This window comes from Pan paniscus, chromosome 2 (genome assembly GCF_029289425.2).
Source record: "Pan paniscus chromosome 2, NHGRI_mPanPan1-v2.0_pri, whole genome shotgun sequence".
NCBI lineage: Eukaryota > Metazoa > Chordata > Mammalia > Primates > Hominidae > Pan > Pan paniscus.
In genome coordinates this window covers 184,917,940-184,943,292 of record NC_085926.1, presented here as the reverse complement: position 1 = coordinate 184,943,292, position 25,353 = coordinate 184,917,940, and the positions used below count along the sequence as shown (strand labels likewise).

The 25,353-nt window shown below is 43.6% G+C and overlaps 1 protein-coding gene across 8 annotated transcripts in view; it reads right to left on the bottom strand.

Moving 5' to 3' along the window:
- The window catches only part of ST6GAL1 (ST6 beta-galactoside alpha-2,6-sialyltransferase 1), a 149,126-nt gene that overhangs the window by 5,304 nt on the left and 118,469 nt on the right, over nucleotides 1–25,353 (bottom strand). For all 8 annotated transcript variants that reach the window (XM_063603014.1, XM_008955852.5, XM_014344486.4 and 5 more), the window contains 2 exons: nucleotides 21,862–21,959; nucleotides 336–434 (listed from right to left, as the gene is read on the bottom strand). In XM_063603014.1, coding sequence (XP_063459084.1) covers nucleotides 336–434; nucleotides 21,862–21,959 — 197 coding nt within the window. The remainder of the gene's footprint in view (nucleotides 1–335; nucleotides 435–21,861; nucleotides 21,960–25,353) is intronic.

Sequence of the window (25,353 nt, the reverse complement as noted above, 5' to 3'; positions counted from 1 at the left end):
GGCAACTACTCTCGAGTTCTGCCGATGCTCATCACGAATAATTGCATTAATGAACAATCTACCCCAGACGCTGGGAACTCCAGCCACTATCCCAGTAAATACTGTAACTGGGAGACAATACCTGGCAGTGCCTGGCACGGCAAAGAGAGTAGCTGGCATAGGACAGGAATACTTCTGAATCTGCTAGTCCAGATGAAATGGGGTACCCTAAAACTCAAATACCCAGCCTTTAGGAATAGCCAATGTCAGCCATGACTTTAAAAAACCTAGGAAATCAGGAAAATCTGTAGACAGACAGGAAACTCAACCCCTATTTCCCACGGACACCCACTTACCTTTGGGATATCTGAGTGGTATACAGATGGGTCCCATACAATTAGGATTCCTTCATTGTACAAACTGTCTTTGAGGAAGCGCTTCTCTGTGGTAACCAACTGCAGGAAGAAAGAGATAAGCTGTCACTTGAACATTCATATGCAAATGTTTGACATGAAGTAATAGCTGACATAGCACAAGGTACAGCCTGAGGCCCCAGAGCCCCATGAGGCTTCTAAGTTCTGGTGCAGCACTTAACTTCGGTGAAAGAAAGGTAAAGATAGCAGCCTGCACTGTGTTGACCTGAAAGGACATTTATCACAAGCCACTAGCCATAGAATAGAAAGGGTTCCATCCAGTCAGGCTTTGAGATTACGGGGGCAAGGGTACAGTGAAAATAGCATGGCATCCCAGCCTCCTGGAGTCACACCTTGTGTGGTGGTCACAAGAGTGGAGTCTGAAGTCAGGGACTCATATAATCAAAATTATCTCTGGAATCCTTTCAATCACCTAGAGAGTCCAGTACACTACATACACATCCTGATGGAGACTGACATAGGATCTCTCACGAAGTCCAACACAGCCAACACAGTCCAACACAGCCAACACAGTCCAACACATCTGTTCCAACACGGAACAGATGGCTGTGCTTGTGGTTGAGCACCAGATGAAATATTCAGTTTGTGTGCAGAGGCCAGAGTGCATGCAAAAATGCACACCTCCCAACAGGAGACCCTCACCGGGCTGGTGAGAAGCTCATGTGTGCCTCTGCTGGCTGAGGGAACCAGCAATGGCTGGCTATGGCCTCTCCCCACCACACTGGCTCCTGGGCTGGCCTGCACATGGGTAGTTATACCTGCCTTAAACATGAGTGTGACAACCTTGCTTGAAGAATTCTGCAAAATGTATTAAGAGCATTTTTTTTTTTAAAGCACATTTATACTCTTTGACTCAATACTTCCATGTTTAGGAATCTATCCTAAGAAAAAATTCAAATTCTGGGGGAAAATAATGCATGTAAATGTTAATTATTTATCAAAATAAAGAAAAGTATTTGCAAAAGATACTGGTCTTGGATACAAAAGGATCCAGGATCAACTCTTGGCGTTGCCACTAACTTTCCTATGATCTTGAGCAAATAAGAGTAATCTTACTAGGCCCTCATTTTCTTTTCTTTTTTTGAGGCGGAGTCTCACTGTGTCACCCAGGCTGGAGTGTGGCGTGCAGTGGCGTGATCTCAGCTCACTGCAGGCTCCGCCTCCCAGGTTCACGCCATTCTCCTGCCTCAGCCTCCAAGCAGCTGGGACTACAGACACCCGCCACCACGCCCGGCTAATTTTTTTTTTTTTGTATTTTTAGTAGAGACGGGGTTTCACCTTGTTAGCCAGGATGGTCTCGATCTCCTGACCTCGTGATCCGCCCGCCTCAGCCTCCCAAAGTGCTGGGATTACAGGCATGAGCCACCGCGCCCGGCCGGCCCTCATTTTCTGATCTGTGAAATGGGAATAACACATTTGCTCTGCTCTCTCAAACATGAGCTGTCTTGCGGATCAAATGGAGATCATGAGTGAATGAGAAAGAAAAGTAGCCCCAAAGGCTTAAGAATGAAGGGAGCCATATCCCTCTTAAGAAAGCCAGAACTAATATATGAAATCAGCTGTCAACATTCACCTTAAAAAGCAGGCGGGAGATGATGTTGCCCAGGTAAAAATTGAGAGGAATAAATGGCAGAAATCAAATCAAGAACTGACTGAAACGAAAGCAAGAATCATGACAATAATCCCTCTCCACCTCAGTCTACATCGCCAAGGCTGAGACCTAATCAATGTCACTGCAGTATCTGGAAAAAACTATGGCAAGAGAGACGGCCTGTGTGCAACCCAAAGAATAGCAATCTGCCACGAGCCTCTACAATCACTGAGCTATCCCCATGCCCATACCTTCCTACAGACGTAAGGAAGTTCCTGGAAGCCTGAAGAATATACTCTCATTTCCTCAATGTATCTTTGAGACAAGAAATATTGGTGGTCGGTCTACCTTGGCTGGAGATTGTGCAGCTATACTGGGTGCTAAGGAGCCAAAGGAAAGACACAGTCCCTGCCCTCCAGGAGGTCACAGGGTAGTGGGAAAGGTGGACAATTGAACAATGGTTAACACGCTGTGATGGTGCAACAACAGAGGTAGTATGAGGATGGCCATAAAGTGAGCGAGTGTTGGGCCGGGTGCAGTGGCTCACGCCTGTAATCCCAGCACTTTGGGAGGCCGAGGCGGGTGGATCACAAGGTCAAGAGATTGAGACCATCCTGGCCAACATGGTGAAACCCCGTCTCTACTGAAAATACAAACATTAGCCGGGCATGGTGGCGGGTGCCTGTAGTCCCAGCTACTTGGGAGGCTGAGGCAGGAGAATCACTTGAACCCAGGAGGCGGAGGTTGCCGTGAGCCAAGATTGCACCACTCCACTCCAGCCTGGCAACAGTGAGACTCCATCTTGAAAAAAAAAAAAAAAAAGAGCAAGTGTTAGGGGGCAAAAAAGAAGATGCCAAGCAGAGACTGTAAGCATGAGAGAGGGGATGTCTGAGACACAGGGAACCAAGTGCAAACCCCTGAATGTGTGAGTGTGTGGCAGAGACTGCTAGATGTTACCCAGCATCCATTCTCTATTTCTTCCTTGACCACCAACACCTCTGGTTTTTACTTTTGCACATGGCAACCTAAAATAGACTCCCTGAAATAAAAAAATTTCATAGCCTCTCTTATAGATAAATATGGCTGGGTGACTAATTCTGGCCAATGGAACGTAAGCAAGTGTGGCTTCCAGGAACTATCCTTAGAGGCAAGGTTATGCCTTTCCTTGTTCCTTCTTCCTGCTGGCTGAAATGTGGATGTGATGGCTGGAGCTTGAGCAGTCATTTTGGACCATAAAGTGGAAGTCATATGCTGAGAACGGCAAACCCACAAAGTAGAAAGAACTTTGATTCTGACACTGGAACACCATATTAACTTTGGAATGTCTACTTTTGGACTTCTTTTGCATGAGAGAGAAATGCATTTTTTGTTTTGTTAAGCTAGTGTGGGGGGATGTGTGTTCCTGTCTCTTGCAGGAACAACTAGCACAGTGTGTACCCTGTTTGGGAATTGCAAGTAGTTCAGTATGGCTAGGATACAGAGAAAGAGCTGGAAGAGATCAGAGAAATGTAGACAGAGGCCAAGCCAGGGAGCTTAGGATTTCTTCAGTAGGTTATGGGGACCAGGAAAGGGTTTTAAGTAAGGAAGATCTAAACACGCTAGAGTTCTGAATTAGTGTTTTTAGAAAAAAGAAGACCACAAAGAAGCTCCTGTTGTCACCTAAGAAATAATGGAGTAAAGAAAAGAAGTTACAATTGTCGGCTGTAGATGTGAAGACTAATTGAATGTTGAGAGTGAGGGAAAAAGGGGACCAAGGGGACTCCTGGACCTCAGGCCATTTCCTGCATAAGAACAGAGAAAAAGGAACAACTGGTATATGCCTGTGGGAGTAAGGTGGGGTGGAAATTTGAAGTTCAAGGATGAGGGCTGGGCGCAGTGGCTCACTTGAGGTCAGGAGTTCAAGACCAGCCTGGCCAACATGGCGAAACGCTGTCTCTACCAAAAATACAAAAATTAGCCAGGCATGGTGGCAAGCACCTGTAATCCCAGCTACTTGGAAGGCTGAGGCAGGAGAATAGCTTGAACTCGGGAGGCAGAGGTTGCAGTGAGCGAAGATCGTGCCACTGCACTCTAGCCTGGCGACAGAGCGAGACTCCGTCTTGAGAAAAAAAAAAAGAAGTTCAAGGCTGAGACTACTGGCCAGGAGTTCCCTGGCTGACAGGCCATAAGAACTAAGAACAGAACCCACATCTTGTAACTTTTAAGTACTGTCCTCCTTCCACTGGGAACATTGTAACTTACAACAGCCCTTCAGGTCTATAGTCCAAGGGCAGAGCAGGCTTCCTGCTAGATGGGGATTTGTAAGATAGATGTGACTGAGCTAGTGACAGGGAGGCCTGAGGACAGAGGGCCAGTACTCCCTATCCTCATCCACCCTATTCCCCTGAAAATAGCTGGTATATTAAAAGCAAAGTGTCTTTTCTTTAGCTATGCTTCTTTCTATGCAGAGTACTGATGCCAGGTGATATATACATACTCATGAGGAATAGCAATAACTGGGATTTTAAAAAAATGTCTCCCCCTGCTATAGCCCCTTTCCAGCAATTTTGAGTATGCAAAGCAGGAGGCCAGCAACTCCTGGCTCCCTGAGACTTTCCCAGCTGTGGCTTCACTGTCCTCAGAAATTCCAAGAGATGCACGAAGCTTTCTTCTTTACAATATGTGAAAACAACAGACACCATTTAATGATGCTTACTACATGCTAGGTACTGTCATACCTCAACTCAGTTTATCTTCACAACAGCCCTAGGAAGTAAGTGTTAATATGTTCATTTTATAATTAAAGAAATAGAGATGCTAAATGCTAAGTAACTTGTCCAAGTTACACAGTCAGTAAGTAAGAGAGTCTGAATTGGATTCTTAGGTCTAGCTCCAGAGACCACACTTCTTTTTTTTTTTTTTTTGAGATGGAGTCTCGCTCTGTTGCCCAGGCTGGAGTGCAGTGGCACGATCTTGGCTCACTGCAACCTCCGCCACCCAGGTTCAAGTGATTCTCCTGCCTCAGCCTCCCAAGTAGCTGGTACGACAGACATGTGCCACCACACCCAGCTAATTTTTTGTATTTTTAGTAGAGATGGGGTTTCACTGTGTTAGCCAGGATGGTCTTGATCTCCTGACCTCGTGATCCACCTGCCTCGGCCTCCCAAAGTGTTGGGATTACAGGCATGAGCCACCACACCCGGCCCAGAGACCACACTTCTAACCTATGTGCTACAATGCCTCACATAATGTGGGCAGGGTAGGGTACCACAGCTCTTGGGGAAGGACGTCAGAGAACACTGGATAGGAGTATGGAGTGTCAGGAGAATTTGCTTCTTGCCTGAGTTGTAGTATGTCACAGCTGGATGATACTCAAGGTATTAAATTCAGACCCATCATTTTCCAGATGGGTAAACTGAGGCCCAGAGAGACAAGAGAATTGTCTAAGGCTACGATGAGTTTGTGGCACAGTTAGAACCAGAGCCCAGAGGCAGGCTCCTAACAGATATTCTTTCTGCTCCAGCAGGACTACACCCATAAAACCATCAGACATTCAAATAAGCAAGCACACCATGAGGGTCAGGTCACCCTCAGTCTTCCTGTATCCAATGGAAAAACAGCCATTCACTTGAGCTACTTGAGATGAATGAGACAGTAATCCATGAAAATAGAAACAGGTGAAGATGAATGATAGTTTTATCCAGAGAAGAGAAACAGAAAGTGGCTGGGGCTGGGATCTGGTGGAGGGATAAGGGAGAAGCCAGCAAGCACTCCCCTCCTGGAACTTTACACATGGCTCTGAACTCACCCACATTAACACCATCTATATGAAGTTCAAAGATTTTCTACCAAAAAAAAAAAAAGGTTGCCTTGCCAGGTGCAGTGGCTCACACCTGTAATCCCAGCACTTTGGGAAGCTGAGGTGGGCAGATCACTTGAGGTCAGGAGTTCGAGATCACCCTGGCCAACATAGTAAAACCTCGTCTCTACTAAAAATACAAAAATTAGCCAGGCGTGGTGGCGGGCACCTGAAATCTCAGCTACTCAGAAGGCTGAGGCAGGAGAATCGCTTGAACCCGGGAGGCAGAGGTTGCAGTGAGCCAAGATCGCACCACTGCACTCCAGCCTGGGCGACAGAGACTCTGTCTCAAAAAAAAAAAAAAAGAAAGAAAGAAAGAAAAGAAGATTGCCTTAAAACTGGATGGGGAATTGGAAGCATGGGTTCCAGTCCTGCTCTGTGTCTAACTCACTCCATGGTATTAGATGGACCATGTCACATCTCCTGGCCTCAGGTGCCTTATTTAGACATAACCACCTTGTAAGGCCCTGCTGAGGGGACCAGCTGTTTCTGGAAGAATAAAGCTGTTCTCAAACGCCTGTACTTACCTGCAGGGGGAGTGTGACCTGGGTTTGGAGATCCTCTTAGGGGGCAGGGGAGGAGTTCATGCTGAGAATAAGTCATTGGCAGAGCAGCAGAGCCCTGGGGAACATCTGCCAGGAAAAGGCTACACCAGGGCATGGAGTGCTGCTGCTCAAGACACTGTTTAAAGTAACCTTCTCAGTTAGAAAGTAACAAATACTCACTGGGGACAGTTAGAAAATGCAAGAATAGAAACACACATACACACACACACACACATGCACATCTTCAGATATTACCACTGTGCATATTTTGGACTTTTTTCTTCTCAAATCTGTTTTCCCTCTGTTATAGACTGAATTGTGTGCCCCCAGAATTCCTATGTTGAAGCCCTAATCCCTAATGTGACTAATACCCTGTTTGGAAATAGGGCTGTGAGGGAGGTAATTAGGATTAAATGTGTCATGTGGTGGGGCCCTAATCCAATGGGGCCAGTGTCCTTACAACAAGAAGGGACCCGCAGAGCTCTCTCTTTCCACCACGCACAGAGGAAAAGCCATGTGAAGACACAGCCTGAAGGCATCCTTTCTCTGATTCGGAGAACTAGTGACTGAGAGTGTGTCTGCTGGCCCAAATCAAGAAGCCCCAGAACTCATGATTGCCATCATGATTAAATTTTAGCTCCAATTATGATATTAATAGACTGTATGGCAGGGGTTCCATCAAAATCACCCAGCTCACCATCGCTGGTTTTAGACCTGTTGTTGATGGAAATCTCGCCCACCTCCCACCTGCCCTGCCAACCCATCCAGATACCTGTCTTTCAGTATCTTGAGAAGAAAAGTTGGAGCTTCCAGAAAGCTTTGGTGATTTAAAGTGCTGGTGGCAAACACCTAGAACCAAATCCCACCTCTGTCGCTTACTTTCTGGGCTCCTCTGAGCAACTTACTCAAACTCTGGGAGCCTGAGTTCTGAGGTAAAATGGTGGTTGGTGGTCATACCTCACAGGGTTTGCCATGAAGATCAAATGAGAGAAGGCATGTAAGACCCTTAGATGGTATATATAATATATTTAACAAATGGCATCAACTATTATTTCAAGATAAGCCCCACTGAGTAATCTGGAAATGTCCTGGTTGCAGTCCAGTCAGTGTGGACTGTTGCTAGGCATATAGGAAGTAGATCTTTCTCCAGCTAGCACAAAAGCTTCCAAGGAAGCCACTGGGTCTTCTTGTCCCATTGTCTCCTCTCTCAGGCCCACAGGGTACAGGAGGTACTGAGTTGAGTCTCACAGAAACCTTCTTACTCTTATAGTCAAAACTGCATTTATTTAAAGACCTGTCCATTTACATATATCATTTTTCCTGTTGACTCTCATAGCCACACCTGGCACAGAAGTGTCACATGCCTGACTAGGTCTGCTGGCCTGAAACCTAGCAGTATGACACCATTCTCTATAAAAAGCCACCTTCTCAGTAAGAAAAGTGCCTTTTTTGTTTTGCATGCCTTCATCATGGCCAAGGGAGGGGAGCTGAACAAATGTGGGTCCAGATGGCTTTAGAAGAGAGCTGCTGAAGCCAGGCGCGGTGGCTCATGCCTGTAATCCCAGCACTTTGGGAGGCTGAGGCAGGTGGATCACCTGAGGTCAGGAGTTTGAGACCAGCCTGGCCAACATGGCGAAACCCTGTCTCTACTAAAAATACAAAAAATTAGCTGGGCATGGTGGTGCATGCCTGTAATCTCAGCTACTTGGGAGACCGAGGCAAGGGAATCACTTGAACCTAGGAGGCAGAGCAGGGAGCCGAGATTGCACCACTGCACTCCAGCCTGAGCGCAAGAGCAAAACTCTGTCTCAAAAAAAAAAAAAGAAAAAGAAAAAGAAGAGAGCTGCTGTCAGGAGACCTCTCCGTCTGGGAAAAGAACAAGCCACTCAGAGGCAGAATTCTACCAAAGCAACAGCTATTCTCTCAGTGACTTCTGGGTGCCAGATGTTCTCCTTGTGGAGTGGGGGTGGGGACCCCGTTTACTAATCCACAGAAACAGACACAAAATAGTTAGGATAACTGACCAGGACAAAAGATAGAGAAGACAGACCACCAGCTTTTTAGGATATCAAGGTAAGAAAGGGCAATGATAGAAAGTGTCCATCACAGTTCAATACCACCACAAGTGCTGTCATGGAGCATCCAGGACTCAAGTACGAAAGGAACAGCCAGATACTTAGTGTTGCTTACAGGAGGTGAGAAAAGAGAGCTGATTTGCCTAAGAAGAAGCAGGAAAGGCTCTCTTGAGGGTGGGTAGTGTATCCCGGGAAGTGGGCCACCTTCCTCACAGCCCTGGCACAATGGTGCACAGAGATCTAGAAGTGTAATGGGAAAAAAATCTGCTTCAGTAGAAAGCCATGCATTTTCTGAGCACACTCTTCCTCCCTATCAGATTCTGATTCCACGGGAGCTATTTCGCAACCCTTTGTGAATTGTAGGCAACTAATACATGTGCCTACTGGGCAGGATGCTGCCCAGGAGAGTATCAATTGATTTCTCTCCTCCCCCTGCCTTATCTCACAGAAAAACTAGTTCAACTCCTTTACTCCAAATTTGTGTTGCTTTGACTTTTCCTTTGAACCAGTTGTAATATCTGCCTGGTTCCATCATACGAGTAAAATAAAATCTTCATGATGAATTCATTTTTAATATCTGTATGAGAGTCATCATCTTACCTTTTTTTCCCTAAAAATTATCCTTTAACAGAAGTTTTGCCTCCCTTCTGCTAGATGCCTCTCAAGTGGTCTCAAGCTGACTCACCTTCCCTGTTGGGATTTGGGAAGGTGGAGTCATTCGCAAACAGGCAGAGGCAGACATTCAGGTTTCAGTAGTGCCCATCACTACTATTTACAAAGCACTTGCTGCATACCGGCCTCTGGGTGACATGCTCCACACATAGTAACTCCTTTGATCCTAAAAAAAAAACCCTGGATAGTAACTATTCATATTTCTATCTTACAAGTAAGGGAAATGAGGCTCAGAAAGGTAAAGTAAAGCAACTTGCTCAAGTCGCTCACATAGGAAGTGTTGGGGGAGGGATCTGATCAAAGCCTGTCTGACTCCAGTACTCTTAATTCCCAGGCAACCTTACTTTGGCCTTAAATACAGTTTCAGAATCTTTGCAGGATTGGGGTTTCGTTCTTCACAGTGAGGAAGACTGAATCATCACGAAGAAGTGCTCAGAGAGTAGGTAGCCTCCGCAGTCCAAGAGAGTGCTCAGGGAGGGCTCCTCCCCTCTCCCCGCTCCTCTTTGCTGCTGCCTGCTCACCTCCAGATCCTACCATCCATGCATCAAACAGAGATTGGTTTCTCTCTAAATTCATTCTCTTCAACCTCAAAGTAGCCCAGCATGGCCTGGAAATCCTACTCCATTCATCAGGTTTACTGACGGTCCCACTCACCTCAATGACAATTATAAATCTCTTTGTTCAAACCCTCTCTACTAAAACCTCTTTCCCTCTCAGCCTCCTTCTGACTTGGCCTTGCATCCCACTTTGCAGAGAAAATAGAAGCCGTCTCATCCTTCTAATACTGACTGCCTCCAGCTACACCACTCGCACCTTCTTCCCTCTGACTCCCGCCTGCTGGGGTTCATCCTCCACTACGCTTTGGCTCCACCACCATCATGTTGTGGGTAACTAATCATTTTCTCCTCTTTTTAGTATATTCACTTTCTCCCTCTATCAACTGGTTTCTCCCTGTTGATTAAAAAAAAAGCTTTTAAAATATACATAACATAAAATTGACCATTTTAGCAATTTTAAGTATTCAGCTTAGTACATTCATATTGTTGTGTAACTATCACCACCATCTCCAGAACTTTTTCAGCTTCCCAAAATGAATCACAGTATTCATTAAACAACAATTCCACATTCCTTTCTCCTCCTAGCCCTTGGCAAACATCATTCTACTTTGTTTCTACTCCAGGTGTTTCATATAAAGTGGAATCATACAGTGTTTGTACTTCTGTGACTGTCTCCCCTACTGACATTTTTTCCAATTTAAAAAATTGTATTAAAATACATATAACATAACATTGGCTATCTTAACCATTTTTAAGTGTATAGTTCAGTGATATTAAGTACATTTGTATTGTTGTGCAACTATCACCCCAAACCATCTCCAAAACTTTTTCAGTCTTGCAAAATTGAAACTCTATACTCATTAAACAGTAACTCCCCATTCCCCCTCCCACCTCACATTCCCTGGCAACCACATTCATAGAGTATTTTGTGTGTGTGTGTGTGTGTGTGTGTGACTGGCTTATTTCACTTGGCATAATGTCTTCAGGGTTCATCCATGTTGTAGCCAATCTCGGTATTTCCTTCCTTTTTTAGAATAATATTTTATTATATGTATAAACCAGCTTTTGTGTATCCATTCAACATCAACAGACACTTGGGTTCCTTCTGCAGTCCAGCTATTGTGAATAACAGTAGTCTGAATATGGGGGTATGAATATCTCTTCAAGACCCTTCTTTCAATTTCTGTACGTATACGCCAATAAATAGGATTATTAGATTACAGGGTAATTCCATTTTTAAGTTTTTGAGGCACTGCCGTACTGTTTTCCACAGTGGCTGACCATTTTCCATTCCCATCAACAGTGCCCACGGATTCCGATTTCTGATCATAGAAGCCACCCTAATGGGGGTGAGGTGGTGCTGTGTTGTATTCTTGGGTTGCATTTCCCTAGCAAAAAAGAGTTGAGTCTCTTTTCATGTGCTTACTAACCATTTGTATATCTTGGAGAAATGTCCATTCAAGTCCTTTGCCTATTTTTAAATTGGGTAATTTGATTTTTTTATTGTTGTTTGATGAGTGTTCTATATATTCTGTACATTAATCCCTTATCAGATAGATGACTTGCAAATATTTTCTCCTATTATGTGTGGTGTCTTTTTACTCTGTTGAGAGTATCTTTTGATATACAATTATTTTTAATTTTCATAAAGTCCAACTTGTATATTTTTTCCTTTGTTATGTATGTATGCCTTTGGTGTCATAAATGATTAAATCATTGCCAAATCTGATATCATAAAGTTTTTGCCCTATGTTGTCTTCTAAGAGTTTTATAGTTTTTGGTCTACATTTAGGTCATAGATCCATTTTGAGTTAATTTTTATTTTTGGTGTTAGGTAAGGGTCCAACTTTATTCTTTTGCATGTGGATAGCCAGTTTTCCCAGTATCATTTCTTAAAGAGACTGTCTTTTCCTCACTGAACGATCCTGACACACTCGTCAAAAATCATTTACACATATATACAAGACTTTATTTCTGGACTTTTATTCTATTCCAATGTTTTATATGTTTGTCTTTGTACCTCACTCTTTTGATTATTGTAACATATGTATTTTTTGAAATCAAGAAGTGAGAGAACTCCAGCTTTATTCTTATTTTTCAGGATTGTTTGGTTAATCGGGGTCCCTTGAGGTTTCATATAAATTTTAGGATAGCTTTTTCTATTTCTGCAAAAAAAGAAATATCTTTTGGATTTTCACAACGATTCCATTAAATCTGCAGATCATATTCGGTATTATTGACATCTTAACAATACTTTTTTCAATCTGTGAACATGGGATGTCTTCCAGGTTTTTGTGTCTCCTTTAATTTCTTTCAGAAATATTTTGTAGTTTTCATTGTATAAGTCTTTCAACTCCTTGGTTAAATTCATTCCTAAGTATTTTATGCTTTTTTATGCTATTCTATTGTAAATGGAATTGTTTTTTAAATTTCCTTTCTAGATCATTCATTGTTATTGCATATAATAGAAAAAATGAATATTTTTTGTGTGTTGACTTCGGATCCTGCTACTTTATTGAATTTGCTTATTTATTCAATATTTTATTGTACTGTACCCATCCTTCTTCCTGTGATGAAGAAGGGACAAAGTAAGATGTGTAAGATTTCATCCCACTACTCAGAACAACGTGTCACTTAAAACTTCTGAATTGCTTATTTCTGGAATTTTTCATTTAGTATTTCCAGCCTGCAGCTGACCACAAATAAATGAAACTGCAGAGAGTGAAACCATGGATAAGGGGCTGACTTCTAATTTCAACTTCTAGCTGCCAAGTTACACAAGAAAGAAACTGAGCTGCACCTTTGGCCCCTCTCCCTTTACTTCTCACATCTAATGCGACATTAAAACCTGTTGACTGCAAATCGCAAGCAGCCCTTAAATACATTCTTTTCTCACATTCACCTTCACCCCTACTCTTGTGCAAGCTATCAGCATATCTAACCCAGACTACTGCAAGACCTTCCTAACTATGTATCTTCATCTACTGCAGCCCCTCTGCTCAGATGAAAGCCAGTGATGGTTACAAAATGCAAATCTGATCATGCCATAAAGAAGATGTCTCACCCTGCTGGGTGCGGTGACTCACGCCTGTAATCCCAGCACTTTGGGAGGCTGAGGCAGGTGGATCACCTGAGGTCAGGAGTTTGAGACTAACCTGGCCAACATAGTGAAACCTCGTCTCTGCTAAAAATACAAAAATTAGTCGGGCATGGTTGTGGGCGCCTGTAATCCCAGCTACTCGGGAGGCTGAGGCAGGAGAATTGCTTGAACCCAGGAGGTGGTGTTTGCAGTGAGCTGAGATCGCGCCACTGCACTCCAGCCCGGGTGACAGGCCAATCCCCCTACCCCCACTGAAAAAAGAAGATGCCTCGGTGCAGCACCATGGCTTGAGTCCTTCTTGCTTTCAGCCTTGTCTCTCACCACATAGCCCCACATATACTCACCTCTTCCTGAGTCCTTCCAGTCCCCCATTTCCTTCCACACAAAACTGTACCCATGCTGTTGCCTCTTCCTGAAAAGCTCTTATCCCACCCTTTTCAACATCCACACATTCCTTCTACACAGCCAAGTACCACCTACTTAGGGATTCTGACCTCCTTGAATAGCTCAAATCTCCCCTTTCAGGGCTCTCCTAGTACCTTGACCACTCTCTTCTCTAGTTCTTTTTTGCAAATTTATTCATTTGTAAAACTATTTGATTGCATCATAAGAACAGAGGCTGCGCCTGTTTTGCTCACAATTGTACCCTCCCCTACCAATGTCTGCAAATATCAATAGTAAGTGCAGTTAACGTTTATTGATACATGTGCCAGGTATTGTTCTAAGTGCTTTGCACAGATTTTTCTTATTTACACCTCACAACAACCCTGTAAGGGAATTATTCTCCCTTTTTTAGAGAGAAGTAACTTGACGATCCTTCAGCTAGTAAGAGACAGAACTGGATTTCAACCCCAAGCAGGCTAACTATAGAGTTTATGTACTGACTGCCACAGTCTACTCAATACTGAATACATTTGTTCAATGAATGAATGAATTAAGAGTAAATGAACATCTCTCCTGGATATTTAGGTAGCATCTTATATAGAAGTGGAGATGAGGTTTTAGTGCTCCCTAAAGTGCTCTCCAGCTCCAGGGTTCCTGACTAGGCATGAGAAGGGAAAGGGACAAAGCTGGTCCTAACCCTCTGTCTGAATTTCCACACTTGCCAGAGCACAAGCAGCCATGAAGGTCCAGCCTCATCTCTCTCTACGGGGCAAAGCCAGCCAATTCTTCTACACCTCCACCTCCAACTTAGCCAGGGGTATCTGAATGTCTCCCTCATTTCCTATGATCACGCCACTGCACTCCAGCCTGATCACTAATAGGGGAGTGATCATTACACTACTCTTGGAGTGGTGTAACGCCTCCCTCATTTCCTGTTCTCCTCTGTCTTGCCAATTCCACTTTCTGGAGTGCCCGTCTATTGCTATTTCCCCAAGTCCTGCCCATCTTTCAAAGTCTAGCTCAACTGTCATTTGCCCCAGAGAGCTTCTTGCTAGCCAGTCCATTCCTTTCAATCCTATCTCTTCTAGTAACAATAAAGGTAGGCCAGGCACGATGGCTCATGCCTGTAATACTAACACTTCAGGAGGCCAAGGTGGGTGGTTACTTGAGGTCAGGAGTTCAAGACCAGCTGGGCCAACATGGTGAAACCCCATCTCTACTAAAGATACAAAAATTAGCTGGGTATGGTGGTGCATGCCTGTAATCCCAGCTACTCAGGAGGCTGAGGCAAGAGGATCGCTTGAACCCAGGAAAAGGAGGTTGCAGTAAGCCAAGATCACACCACTGCACTCCAGCCTGGGTGACAGAGCGAAACTCCATCTCAAATAATAATAATAATAATAATAAAAGTAATACCAAAAGCCAAAATATAAATTTGAACAACAAACAGGCATTGGAAGCACCTAGAGGTGACTAGAAGATGTGACGGTGATAGAAAGTGATTTTCTTTAAAAAAAACTTAAAAGGTATTAGAGGAAGAACAAAAAAACAAGACTTTGACCACTTACAAAGAAGTTAAGTTCCTCAATTTCTATCCCATTATAAAAATATTCTTATGATGGTCAAATAGGAACAGCTCTGGTCTGCAGCTCCCAGCGCGATCGACAAACAAGACGGGTGATTTCTGCTTTTCCAACTGACGTACCTGGTTCATATCATTGGGACTGGTTGGACAGTGGGTGCAACCCATGGAGGACGAGCCAAAGCAGGGTGGGGCATCACCTCACCCAGGAAGCGCAAGGGGTCAGGGGACTTCCCTTTCCTAGCCAAGGGAAGTCGTGACAGACGGTACCTGAAAAAATGGGACACTCCTGCCCAAATACTGCGCTTTTCCAACTGTCTTAAAAAATGGCACACCAGGAGATTATATCCTGTGCCTGGCTCAGCGGGTCCCACGACCACGGAGCCTTGCTCACTGCTAGTGCAGCAGTCTGAGATCGACCTGCAAGACAGCAGCCTGGCGGGGGAGGGGCGTCTGCCATTGCTGAGGCTTGAGTAGGTAAACAAAGCAGCACTGGAAGCTCGAAGTAGGTGGAGCCCACTGCAGCTCAGCCAGGCCTGCTGCCTCTGTAGACTCCACCTCTGGGGGTAGGGCATAGCTGAATAAAAGGCAGCAGAAACTTCTGCAGACTTAAACGTCCCTGTCTGACAGCTCTGAAGAGAGCAGTGGTTCTCCCAGCATGGTGTTTGAACTCGGAGAACGGACAGATTGCCTCTTCAGGTGGGTCCCTGAGCCCCGTGTAGCCTAACTGGGAGGCACCTCCCAGTAGGGGCTGACTGACACCTCATACAGGCAGTTGGCCCACTGGGACAAAGCTTCCAGAGGAAGAATGAGGCAGCAATATTTGCTGTTCTGCAGCCTCTGCTGGTGATACCCAGGCAAACAGGGTCTGGAGTGGACCTCCAGCAAACTCCAACAGACCTGCAGCTGAGGGACCTGACTGTTAGAAGGAAAACTAACAAACAGAAAGGAATAGCATCAACATCACCAGAAAGGACATCCACACCAAAACCATCATCAAAAACCAAAGGTAGATAAAACTACAAAGATGGGGAGAAACCAGAGCAGAAAAGCTGAAAATTCTAAAAACCAGAGTGCCTCTTCGCCTCCAAAGGATCGCAGCTCCTCGCCAGCAACAGAACAAAGCTGGACGGAGAATGACTTTCACAAGCTGACAGAAGTAGGCTTCAGAAGGTCAGTAATAACAAACTTCTCCAAGCTAAAGGAGGATGTTCAAACCCATGGCAAGGAAGCTAAATACCTTGAAAAAAAGATTAGATGAATGGCTAACTAGAATAAACAGTATAGAGAAGACCTTAAATGACCTGATGGAGCTGAAAACCATGGCATAAGAACTACGAGATGCATGCACAAGCTTCAATAGCCAATGCGATCAAGTGGAAGAAAGGGTATCAGTGATTGAAGATCAAATCAATGAAATAAAACAAAAAGAGAAGTTTAGAGAAAAAAGAGTAAAAAGAAACGAACAAAGCCTCCAAGAAATATGGGACTATGTGAAAAGACCAAATCTACGTTTCATTGGTGTACCTGAAAGTGACAGGGAAAATGGATCCAAGTTGGAAAACACTCTTCAGGATATTATCCAGGAGAACTTCCCCAACCTAGCAAGGCAGGCCAACATTCAAATTCAGGAAATACAGAGAACACCACAAAGATACTCCTCGAGAAGAGCAACCCCAAGACACATAATTGTCAGATTCACCAAGGTTGAAATGAAGGAAAAAATATTAAGGGCAGCCAGAGAGAAACATCAGGTTACCCACAAAGGGAAGCCCATCAGACTAACAGCAGATCTCTCAGCAGAAACTCTACAAGCCAGAAGAGAGTAGGGGCCAAGATTCAACTTTCTTAAAGAAAAGAATTTTCAACCCAGAATTTCATATCCAGCCAAACTAACCTTCATATGTGAAGGAGAAATAAAATCCTTTACAGACAAGCAAATGCTGAGAGATTTTGTCACCACCAGGCCTGCCTTACAAGAGCTCCTGAAGGAAGCACTAAACATGGAAAGGAACAACTGGTACCAGCCACTGCAAAAACATGCTACATTGTAAAAACCATCGATGCTAGGAATAAACTACATCAGCTAACGGGCAAAATAACCAGCTAACATCATGACAGGATCAAATGCACACATAATATTAACCTTAAATGTAAATGGGCTAAATGCCCCAATTGAAAGATACAGGCTGGCAAATTGGATAGAGTCAAGACCCATCAGTGTGCTGTATTCAGGAGACCCATCTCACATGCAGAGACACACATAGGCTCAAAATAAAGGGATGGAGGAAGATCTACCAAGCAAATGGAAAGCAAAAAAAAGCAGGGGTTGCAATCCTAGTCTCTGATAAACAGACTTTAAACCAACAAAGATCAAAAGAGATAAAGAAGGCCATTACATAATGGTAAAGGGATCGATTGAACAAGAAGAGCTAACTATCCTAAATACATATGCACCCAATACAGGAGCATCCAGATTCATAAAGCAAGTCCTCAGAGACCTACAAAGAGACTTAGACTCCCACACAATAATAATAGGAGACTTCAACACCCCAATGTCAATATTAGACAGATCAACGAGACAGAAACTTAACAAGGATATCCAGGACTTGAACTCAGCTCTGCACCAAGCAGACCTAATAGACATCTACAGAACTCTCCACCCCAAATCAACAGAATATACATTTGTCTCAGCACCACATTGCACTTATTGTAAAACTGACCACATAGTTGGAAGTAAAGCACTCCTCAGCAAACATAAAAGAAGAGAAATCATAACAAACTGTCTCTCAGACCACAGTGCAATCAAATTAGAACTCGGGATTAAGAAACTCACTCAAAACTGCACAACTACATGGAAACTGAACAACCTGCTCCTGAATGACTACTGGGGACATAACGAAATGAAGGCAGAAATAAAGATGTTCTTTGAAACCAATGAGAACAAAGACACAACATACCAGAATGTCTGGGACACATTTAAAGTCATGTGTAGAGGGAAATTTATAGCACTAAATGCCCACAAGAGAAAGCAGGAAAGATCTAAAATCAACACCCTAACATCACAATTAAAAGAACTAGAGAAGCAAGAGTAAACAAATTCAAAAGCTAGCAGAAGGCAAGAAATAACTAAGATCAGAGCAGAACTGAAGGAGATAGAGACACAAAAAACTCTTCAAAAAAATCAATGAATCCAGGAGCTGTTTTTTTTTTTGAAAAGATCAACAAAATTGATAAACCACTAGCAAGACTAATAAAGAAGAAAAGAGAGAAGAATCAAATAGACGCAATAAAAAACAATAAATTGGGATATCACCACTGATCCCACAGAAATGCAAACTACCATCAGAGAATACTATAAACACCTCTATGCAAATAAACTAGAAAATCTAGAAGAAATGGATAAATTCCTGGACACATACACCCTCCCAAGACTAAACCAGGAAGAAGTTGAATCTCTGAATAGACCAATAACAGGCTCTGAAATTGAGGCAATAATTAATAGCCTACCAACCAAAAAAAGTCCAGGACCAGACGGATTCACAGCCAAATTCTAGCAGAGGTACAAACCTCTTTGTATCAATCCTTCTGAAACTATTCCAATCAATACAAAAAGAGGGAATCCTCCCTAATTCATTTTATGAGGCAAGTATCATCCTGATACCAAAGTCTGGCAGAGACAAAACAAAAAAAGAGAATTTTAGACCAATATCCCTGATGAACATCGATGCAAAAATCCTCAATAAAATACTGGCAAACCAAATCCAGCAGTGCATCAAAAAGCTTATCCACCACGATTAAGTCAGCTTCATCCCTGGAATGCAAGGCTGGTTCAACATATGCAAATCAGTAAACATAATCCATCACATAAACAGAACAATGACAAAAACCACATGATTATCTCAATAGATGCAGAAAAGACCTTCAACAAAATACAACAGCCCTTCATGCTAAAAACTCTCAATGAACTAGGTATTGATGGAATGTATCTCAAAATAATAAAAGCTATTTATGACAAACCCACAGCCAATATCATACTGAATGGGCAAAAACTGAAGCATTCCCTTTGAAAACTAGCACAAGACAGGGATGCCCTCTCTTACCACTCCTATTCAACATAGTGTTGGAAGTTCTGGCCAGGGCAATCAGGCAAGAGAAAGAAATAAAGGGTATTCATTTAGGAAAAGAGGAAGTCAAACTGTCCCTGTTTGCAGATGACATGATTGTATATTTAGAAAAACCCATCATCTCAGCTCAAAATCTCCTCAAGCTGATAAGCAACTTCAGCAAAGTCTCAGGATACAAAATCAATGTGCAAACATCACAAGCATTCCTATACACCAATAACAGACAAACAGAGAGCCAAATCATGAGTGAACTCTCATTCACAATTGCTACAAAGAGAATAAAATACCTAGGCATCCAACTTACAAGGGATGTGAAGGTCCTCTTCAACAAGAACTACAAACCACTGCTCAACAAAATAAAAGAGGACACAAACAAATGGAAGAACATTCCATGCTCATGGTTAGGAAGAATCAATACTGTGGAAAGGGCCATACTGCCCAAGGTAATTTATAGATTCAATGCCATCCCCATCAAGCTACCAATGACATTCTTCACAGAATTGGAAAAAACTACTTTAAAGTTCATATGCAACCAAAAAAGAGCCTGCATTGCCAAGACAATCCTAATCCAAAAGAACAAAGCTGGAGGCATCATGCTACTTGACTTCAAACTATACTATAAGGCTACAGTAACCAAAACAGCATGGTACTGGTACCAAAACAGATATATAGACGAATAGAACAGAACAGAGGCCTCAGAAATAATACCACACATCTACAACCATCTGATCTTTGACAAACCTGACAAAAACAAGAAATGGGGAAAGGATTCCCTATTTAATAAATGGTGCTGGGAAAACTGGCTAGCCATATGTAGAAAGCTGAAACTGGATCCCTTCCTTACACCTTACACAAAAATTAATTCAAGGTGGATTAAAGACTTAAATGTTAGACCTAAAACCATAAAAACCCTGGAAGAAAACCTAAACAATACCATTCAGGACATAGGCATGGGCAAGGACTTCATGACTAAAACACCAAAAGCAATGGCAACAAAAGCCAAAATAGACAAATGGGATCTAACTAAACTAAAGAGCTTCTGCACAGCAAAAGAAACGACCATCAGAGTGAACAGCCAACCTAAAGAATGGGAGAAAATTTTTGTAATCTATCCATCTGACAAAGGGCTAATATCCAGAATCCACAAAGAATGTAAACAAATTTACAAGAAAAAAACAAACAACCCCATCAAAAAGTGGGCAAAAGATATAAACAAACACTTCTCAAAAGAGGACATTTATGCAGCCAACAGGCACATGAAAAAATGCTCATCATCACTGGTCATCAGAGAAATGCAAATCAAAACCATAATGAGATACCATCTCACACCAGTTAGAATGGCGATCATTAAAAAGTCAGGAAACAACAGATGCTGGAGAGGATGTGGAGAAACAGGAATGCTTTTACACTGTGGGTGGGAGTGTAAACTAGTTCAACCATTGTGGAAGACAGTATGGCAATTCCTCAAGGATCTAGAACTAGAAATACCATTTGACTCAGCCATCCCATTACTGGGTATATACCCAAAGGATTATAAATCATGCTGCTATAAAGACACATGCACACGTATGCTTATTGTGGCAGTATTCACAATAGCAAAGACTTGGAACCAACCCAAAGGTCCATCAATGACAGACTGGATTAAGAAAATGTGGCATGTATACACCATGGAATACTATGCAGCCATAAAAAAGGATGAGTTCATGTCCTTTGTGGGGACATGGATGAAGCTGGAAACCATCACGCTGAGCAAACTATCACAAGGACAGAAAACCAAACACCGCATGTTCTCACTCACAGGTGGGAGTTGAACAATGAGAACACTTGGACACAGGGCAGGGAACATCACACCCCGGGGCCTGTTGTGGGGTTGGGGGCAAGGGGAGGGATAGCATTAGGAGAAATACCTAATGTAAATGACGAGTTGATGGATGCAGCAAACCAACATGGCATATGTATATCTATGTAACAAATCTGCACGTTGTGCACATGTACCCTAGAACTTAAAGTATAATTAAAAAAAAAAGTTTCTTAAGGTTGTGGGCTTCAAATAGAAAGTGGGCTATGCAGGAAGCAGCTTCTGCCTAGCTGGTGAGTTCCTGAAAGTAAGGAAGTGAAGAGACAGATATAGGGAAGTGGAGCCCTAGTAGAGAAGGAAAGAAACACACATTCCACAGACACTGCTGAAAAGGCATTTCTGATCTGTTCCAGGATCCACCCCATGCCCAGGACTCCTAGGGAAGTATGCAGACTAAATACTGACATAAAAACCCCCAGAGCACATATGTTTATTCAGAAATAGGCAAATGTTGGTGGTTGTGAGATGGGCAGGTTGCAGCCCTATTGTGCAATTTTTGATATTTTGATATATGTGTAATACAGTTTTTCCCACTAATAAAATATACTAACAGAACCCTGTGGCAAGAATATTTCTCAAGTCTCCCTTAGTATTGAGAAATCGGCATGTGCTACCTGAAAATACTCCAGGAACCTAATTATCCATGGGAATTTATGAAATAGTACATGAATTCTAGTGCCATATTACACGTAATTACATGGTGATACTGTCTTATAGTAGTTGTATAGCATTTTACGGTTCGTAAAGTGCTCTCCTGTGTATTGTTTCATTCACTTTTCACAACACTCCCCACTCTCCCCTGGATGTTCTGGGCTCTGCTGTCCCTCATGTAAACCTCCAGGTACGACCTTGCAGCAGCAAGGACAGCTCAACTCTACTTTCCTGGGTACCAGACACCTCCATTAGCAGACACTAATACTAAAGGGTTTTTCTTTAAATAAACACATCATCAGGTTGGGTCATGGAATCATTGTCTTCTTCTCCAGTGAGGAATCAGGAACTCAGGAAGATCAAGAGACTTAATTGGCGGCCTAGATATGCTCCCAGTAGATAGATTCCACATTAGAGCCCACACTGTGGTCCTTCTCTTACACCATAGCTGCACAGAAGAAATTTTACCTGAGAGTTCATCAGGCGAATGGTAGTTTTTGTGCCCACATCTTGTTGGAAGTTGGCTGTGGGTGCCCCATTAAACCTCAGGACTGCGTCATGATCATCTATAAACCACAAAGAAACAGAAAAGAGGTGATGAGCACTGGCAATATGCAGAAAAAGAGAAAGACAAGAGGCGGGGGAGGGGGCAAGGGAATAATGCTTCCCCATCTTTACCCCATCATGATCCATAGGGCGAAATGGCAGTATTTGTGTGGTGCTCAGGTAAAGCTCCTAGGCAGAGATGACCACCTGTCTGCCAGCCACTGTAAGGGCTGAAGGGGGCCATACTGTGGCATTCCTGAAACCCATTCAAAGACATTCACTTGTGCCTGGGCACACAGAAAAGTGAACAAAGCCAGTGTGCTACTTACAGTGGAGTAGCTACTCCAGTTATCAAAGCAGCAAACCAGATATTCTCTTGGTATCACCAGTAGATTATATTTCTATCTCTGTCAGAAAAGTGAAAACACTACCATATGTTCAGTGTATCCCACAAGTGCAAAGGACCCCATTGCACTCTGAAAAGCATGCAGTGCTCAGCAAATGGACGGGATTTAACTATGGCATCCAAGACAACCCCCAGGTGTTCCATTTAGGAACCTGAGGCCCAGGGAAGAGTCACAGAACTGGTGTGGCAGAAATGGAAGAGGAGGTCAGAGAGCTAAACTAACTTCCTTCCTCTCTCTCTCTTTTCCTTCCGTCCTTCCTTCTTTTCCTTCCTTCCTTCCCTCCCTCCTTCCTTCCCTCCCTCCCTCCCTCTCTCTCTCTCTTTCTTTGTAAGCCATTGTCAGAAACAATGTACTAAATCCAGTCAAAATCAAACAGGCCATCTTGAAAAACCTAAAAGCTTCCTGGGCTAGCTCCTTGTCTTTGCAACTGTTTAAGCAGTGTTTGGAAGACTTGGAAAAGTTTCTCTACCCCACGTTGACCTATCTGATGGAGGAGGGAACTGAAGACTTTAAGGAGCCATCCAAATCCTGTGATCCTATGAGAACTTCTTTCAATCTTACTCGGTCAAGCAAGTTTGGGGCTCACCACTGAAATCTACATGGGATCTGGGGGTCAGCTGAATCCTCTATTGTCCTATTCAGGTTTGTTTTGGATCATTCTTTATCCACACAGGATTTGGGGAAGTGAGGGCATTTGACTGAACACAAGATGATTTAGAAAGAGGATATCCACAGAATTAAGGATGAAAGCCTCTCTCTTTATTTCAGTTCCAATGTATGTACTAAACCTCAGGAACACAGAAACATCATTCATGAAAACAACACAACCCTATCCTCAATCCTAGGGCAAAATTTCATCAAAATGGTTTGAAAATTACCTGAGAAGGGCACAGTCCAAACTGTTATCATCTTACAGGGCAGGTACACTGAAGTGCACATAGGGCAGGAGGTATATCTTTATACAACTCAGAATTACAACACATTTTGTCAGAATCAGTCACTGGTTCGAAAGGGATTAGTAGTAATTGCATGAGAAACACAGATCCATCAGAAACTTCAGTTAGTCAACTTTTCCATTTCACAGATGAATAAATTATTGGTGAGAATCCCAGTGGAAAAGAGATGAGAAGTTCCAATGGAGTAATTGAGAGATTCATAAAAGGACTACTTACCAAGTTGGGGTAGAGTTTAAAGAAATCAACATGGAATAGGCTAAAGCCCCAGGGTTGATGACTGCAGGGTGTTATTACCACCCCAGGTCTACTGTGGCCTGATGAGCGGAGACCCTGAGCTGAGGAGGGACACCTGTCGGGAGCTGTTGCCTTTAGGAGAGGAACACAGCTATTGCCAACCTCCGGCCAGCAAGAAGGAGCCTGAGGGAGTCAATATCCCAACCTGGTTCTGCCCCTTCCCTTGGATCTCATAGAACTGAAGGGAAAAGGGACAGAGCAGGACCAAGACTGGGACGGCCTCCTGGCAGGATCTGAGACCTTCAGTCAAGAGAAAGATACAGCTTGAGTTTACTCTGCAAGGCGAAACATGGCGGAATAGGTGCCCTGACCTTAGTCTTCTTCTCAGCTTTAATGCCACTGCTTCTCCTGGCCAGTCCCAGAGAAAATCCAGAGAGTGAGAAATGCCAATTAACGCAGTTCAAAATTTTAATTTCTCAGCTGGGCGCAGTAGCTCACGCCTGTAATCCCAGTACTTTGGGAGGCCGAGGCGGGTGGATCACCTGAAGTCAGGAGTTCGACATCAGCCTGACCAACATGGTGAAACCCCATCTCTACAAAATATACAAAAATTAGCTGGGCGTGGTGGCACGCACCTGTAATCCCAGCTACTCTGGAGGCTGAGGCAGGAGAATTGCTTGAACCCAGGAGGCGGGGGTTAGCGTGAGCCGAGATTGTGCCACTGCACTCCAGCCTGGGCAACAGAACAAGACTCATTCTCAAAAAAAAAAAAAAAATTCAATTTCTCAGGGACAGAGCCAGATGGAAAAGGGTGAGAGTGGGATTTGGAGGTGCAACTGGAGAACATCCAGCACAGAAGGCTTAGGTTAGAACAGATGCTTGATGTTGACCATAAGAAAGGAGAATTGTTTTGTTCAGTCAACACATACTGATTGAGCACCTACTCTATGCCAGGCACAGTTTTAGACACAGGAGACGACGCCTGTGAGCAACAAAGACAAGGTCCATGCCCTCAGAGATATTACATTCTACTGCACGGACATAGACAATAAAGACGGACAACAACCTACATATAAGATAATTTCGGATTGTGACAAACACTGTGACACTAACAAGCTGAGCTGTGTGCCAGAGACACTGAGGGAATTTCCTTCATAGAGTGATGATTCAGGGAATGCCTTGGAGCTGAGACCCAAAGGATGGGCAGCCTTGGGAAGGGTTCAGAGAAGTCCACCAGTCAGAGGATGCAGCAAGTGTCAGGACCACAATGAGGGCAGGGACTTGACTGTAGACAAGGAGTGAGGGGAAGAAAAATCAAAGATGCAGTTACAGAGGTTGGCAGGAACCAGATCATACACGGACATGGGGGCCCAGGTATGAAGTTTGGACGTGATTCTAAGAAAAAAGCCAATCAGGCTGGGCACGGTGGCTCACACCTGTAATCCCAGCACTTTGGGAGGCCAAGGTGGGCAGATCACGAGGTCAGGAGATCGAGACCATCCTGGCTAACACGGTGAAACCTCGTCTCTACTAAAAATACAAAAAAATTAGCCGAGTATGGTGGCAGGCGCCTGTAATCCCAGCTACTCGGGAGGCTGAGGTAGGAGAATGGTGTGAACCCAGGAGGTGGAGCTTGCAGTGAGCCAAGATCACGCCACTGCACTCCAGCCTGGGCAACAGAGCAAGACTCTGTCTCAAAAACAAAAAAAAAGAAAGGAAAAGAAAAAAGCCAATCAAAGGAGAAAACTTTTTTGAGGCGATGGATATTCTAATTACCCAATCTGATCATTGTGCATTGTATGCATGTACCAAAATAT